The sequence below is a fragment of the Pyrus communis genome, chromosome 5 (assembly GCF_963583255.1).
Source record: "Pyrus communis chromosome 5, drPyrComm1.1, whole genome shotgun sequence".
Classification (NCBI taxonomy): Eukaryota; Viridiplantae; Streptophyta; class Magnoliopsida; order Rosales; family Rosaceae; genus Pyrus; species Pyrus communis.
Window position 1 is genome coordinate 5,262,220 of NC_084807.1, and position 3,550 is coordinate 5,265,769.

Here is a 3,550-nt window from a genome sequence, read left to right on the forward strand (position 1 = left end):
CTTTCAATATGAATCCGATTCTAACTCATAATCTCCATTCTTCCTCAATTGATCTCTTCAACTCATTAATGCCTTTTATTTTTTATTTTTTATCACGAATTAGTAAACAAGCCAAAAGAGATTTTTATGTAATTTGGCATGAAGATAGCCCTTTGTTTAGAAGATGCCTTGTTTGCATTACTCTAAGGCCTTTTTTAGAAGGTTGTTTGACAATGAGGCCGTAGCCTGTAATGGAGACTATTGATCCCTAGAAAACTCAAGAGATACGGTAGGCCTTTCGAAGGGGTGAGTTGTACTTATGCTCTTATTTTCGGTTTTTCTGTTTTTTGTTGAAAAATTTTATAGTACTTCAGAGTGTAAGATATTCTGAACTTTTTAACTATTACAATATAATTTTGTGATTTTAACTAAATATCTAACAATTAAAAAATTCAAAGTATCTAATATCCCATGCATCAGAAAATCCCTTTTTGGTGATCTTGGATGATTATCTCAAGTTAGCTTGGTGATCTTCGATAACTTCTGCGAATTAAGTATGGGGTCCAATAAAAGGGGAAAAGTCAAAGATTGCAAAAAAAATTCAATATTTCTAGTAAAACTCGTCTCATATGAAGTCGTATGCATGCATGGGGAAGTCAATACGCCAATAATCTAGAGAAATCTACTTTCTGGGTAAACGATCAAGTCAATTTCCTGGACTGTAGGAAAGTCTTGGCGTCCATTTCGTCGTGGGAAGAATTAGAAATGTATTGGAGGAAACTGGCGAAGTCTGTATCCTTGTAACGTGTAGGGTTTACTTCGTCAATGAGTTTAGGTGATGGCCGAACTGTGCTCTTGAATGGCAGGCTGTGCAATGAAGCTACGGATATTCGAGACTTGCGAGAGTTGACCAGAACCCTATGGACCACGCTCTTGTATCTCCCATTGCTAAATATCTGCATTGCATGCATCCCCAACAGTTCACCACACACATATATATCAAACTCAATTTACTAATTAATATATATATGTATATATTCATTAAAGCCAATCCAATAGTCAAGAGGGTGTGAAAAATGGGGATCCCTCTTGTTAAAGGATCCGTGTATATATATATATATATATATATATATATATATATATATATATTTATATGCGCTTAATTATGACATGATTAGTGTTTTTAATTGGAAGACCGTTCAACCCAAAAAAGTGGGAGTGAGGGCTAGTAATAATGTTAATCTGTTAAACAACCATGAAATTTAAAAGTTTAAATTCTTGGAAAATAGTTGTAAATGAAGCAAGCCAACATTTGTAACCAGCTTATGTTTGTGGAACTCAAAGAAGAAATTTTTTGTGTACATGTGACCGTATGTCGACGTGGTACTATAAATCTATACAAATTATAACACGTAAACTATGCCTAGCGTTCACCACTTTGGATTCAGCTAGGTTTCATTTACTAATAGGTTATTTCGGGGAAATTAGTCATGTCCAGCCAAATAGTTGTAACTAGCTGATAAGGTTTCTGTGTCTCAAAGAGCTTGAAAGAAACTGTGTTATGATTGGTATGACAATTGGAAATCGTACAAGGGATCAAAGCAAGGATCAATACGATATATGAAGCACCTATTCAATATCACATGCATGCTCCATGATTAATTAATTGATAATTACCAACCTCAAGATGATCACCAACATTGACAACAAAAGAATTTGGAAGTGGTTCCACGGTTACCCAACTTCCTTGATTCTGTATTTGAAGACCCTCAACTTCATCTTGAAGGAGAAGAGTGAGGAGGCCATAGTCCGAATGGGGTGGCATGCCTAGTGTTAAATCAGGTTCAGGGCACGCAGGGTAGCAATTCGCCACAATGAGTTGGCTTCCATCTTCAAATTCCTCCAAACTGCCTTTAGCCTCACCACCTTTTGTAGTTTCCACCAATCCTAGGCTCTCCATGATTGCCTCCATTAGCATTAGATACAAAAACTTTGTGCTCTTCGAGTAGTTCACCACTGCCTCCCTATGCATATATAATGACATGATGTATAAAATTCAAATTAGAAGTCGATTAAAAATCCAAGTGATTGCATCCAAATATTATTAGGATGTACATAAAAATCAATATAAGTAAACAAAACAAATTGAATATCCAAATTTGTGTGTTACGGTAGCAAGTCGATGCATGACCAAAAAAATACAATCACTTGTTGTATAACTATGTGCTGATCTCTTTGAACACATGCTAGGTCACTTGATGAGAAATACAATAGTCCAATACAGCTCATGATAGAAATTTTTACTCATCGATGACTAACAGAACCCTAAACTTGAGATATATATGTGAGAAGAGAAGCGAAGAATCACCTTAAGTCCGCTGGAGAAGAAGGCCAACAGGACACAGTGTCTTGTAAAGGATGGCAGCTAAGTTTCAGAAAGTCTCTCCAGCAAAATACTTTATCATTGTTCTGGTTAAAGCTTGTTCCATACCTAGCTGGGGAAGACATATCCTTTGACATGTACTTTGATCTCTCATTGAAAGGGAGCTCGAAAAATCTTCTGCTTACATCAATCATTTCAAGAATAACATCGTCTTTGATACCATGGTTTATCAACTGCAGCAATAAAAATAATTAAGGGTTTATATTTAGTTTCATAAGTTTTGTCATATGACTAGTTATGCATATGGACCTATATATATATAGTTTCATAAGTTTTGTCATATGACTAGTTATGCATATGGACCTATATATATATTTAGGGTTCCTTTTCACAAAAATTTATGCGCTATTCAAACCAAGCGGGATCCCGTTAGAGAAGCAGAATTATATGACATGCATATGGACAGTTATACAACAATATGAACTAGATGATGATCACATTAAAGAAGGAAGGAACATGCATACGATTGAACATCAACCTGAAAAAACCCGAATTCTTCGCAAGCGTTTGCAAGGGACTGTATTACTAGGGATCTTTTGGACCCTTGCAACTGAGTAAAATCAATAACTGGCAACTTGAGGTTATGCTTGCTAGCATTCCCAGTGTCTCCCAAGTTGGGTCGTCCTTGGATGGGCAATATGTACTTGCTTGGAACCCTAGTCAGCCCTCTTTCACATAAATGTCTCACTCCCTTCTGAAGGTATTGGATTTCTGTTTCTTCATTTTCGATATGGTTTGTACCATCAGCAGTACTATTTGTACCCATGTCAGGTAACATACAGATATTATCAAAGAGAGAGTTAATATATTTATCATACAAAGCAAAGCAATGGATGACAAGAAGGAAAAATATTGGGTGGCTTTGAACCGTTTATTTGCAGAGATGTGTGGAGAAGAAAAGGGGTGGCTGGGAACCAAGGGGGGTGGCACTAGAGGCAATAAGTTAAAGAATAATTTCAAAGGTGGTGTACTACTTATAGGGAGGGAAAGAATGGACTTATTAGAATTAGCAAGTTTTGAGATTTATACACAGCCTGGTCCCATAAAAAATATATATATTGCCATATTCCTTGTGCATAGAGACCTTTGACCAAGTTTAGTCTGACCTTATATGTAGCAAAAAGATCG

At 36.2% G+C, this 3,550-nt stretch overlaps 1 protein-coding gene across 1 annotated transcript; it reads right to left on the reverse strand.

The window, feature by feature from the left end:
• Positions 1–671: 671 nt before the first annotated feature.
• On the reverse strand, positions 672–3,330 carry LOC137733258 (probable 2-oxoglutarate-dependent dioxygenase SLC1). The gene is made up of 4 exons (XM_068472405.1): positions 2,901–3,330; positions 2,348–2,595; positions 1,661–2,003; positions 672–935 (listed from the first exon to the last, which is right to left on the reverse strand). The coding sequence occupies exons 1-4, from the start codon at positions 3,198–3,200 to the stop codon at positions 681–683; spliced, it is 1,146 nt and encodes a 381-aa protein (XP_068328506.1). The 5' UTR covers positions 3,201–3,330; the 3' UTR covers positions 672–680.
• Positions 3,331–3,550: the final 220 nt, after the last annotated feature.

What these genes read in the sequence shown, in the direction of transcription:
- LOC137733258 (XM_068472405.1), bottom strand. Translation starts at nt 3,200, where the DNA reads ATGTTACCTGACATGGGTACAAATAGTACTGCTGATGGTACAAACCAT. An exon ending in AAGAATTCGGGTTTTTTCAG is followed by an intron (nt 2,596 to 2,900) that starts GTTGATGTTCAA and finishes TTATTGCTGCAG; the next exon opens with TTGATAAACCATGGTATCAA. An exon ending in TCTTCTCCAGCGGACTTAAG is followed by an intron (nt 2,004 to 2,347) that starts GTGATTCTTCGC and finishes ATATATGCATAG; the next exon opens with GGAGGCAGTGGTGAACTACT.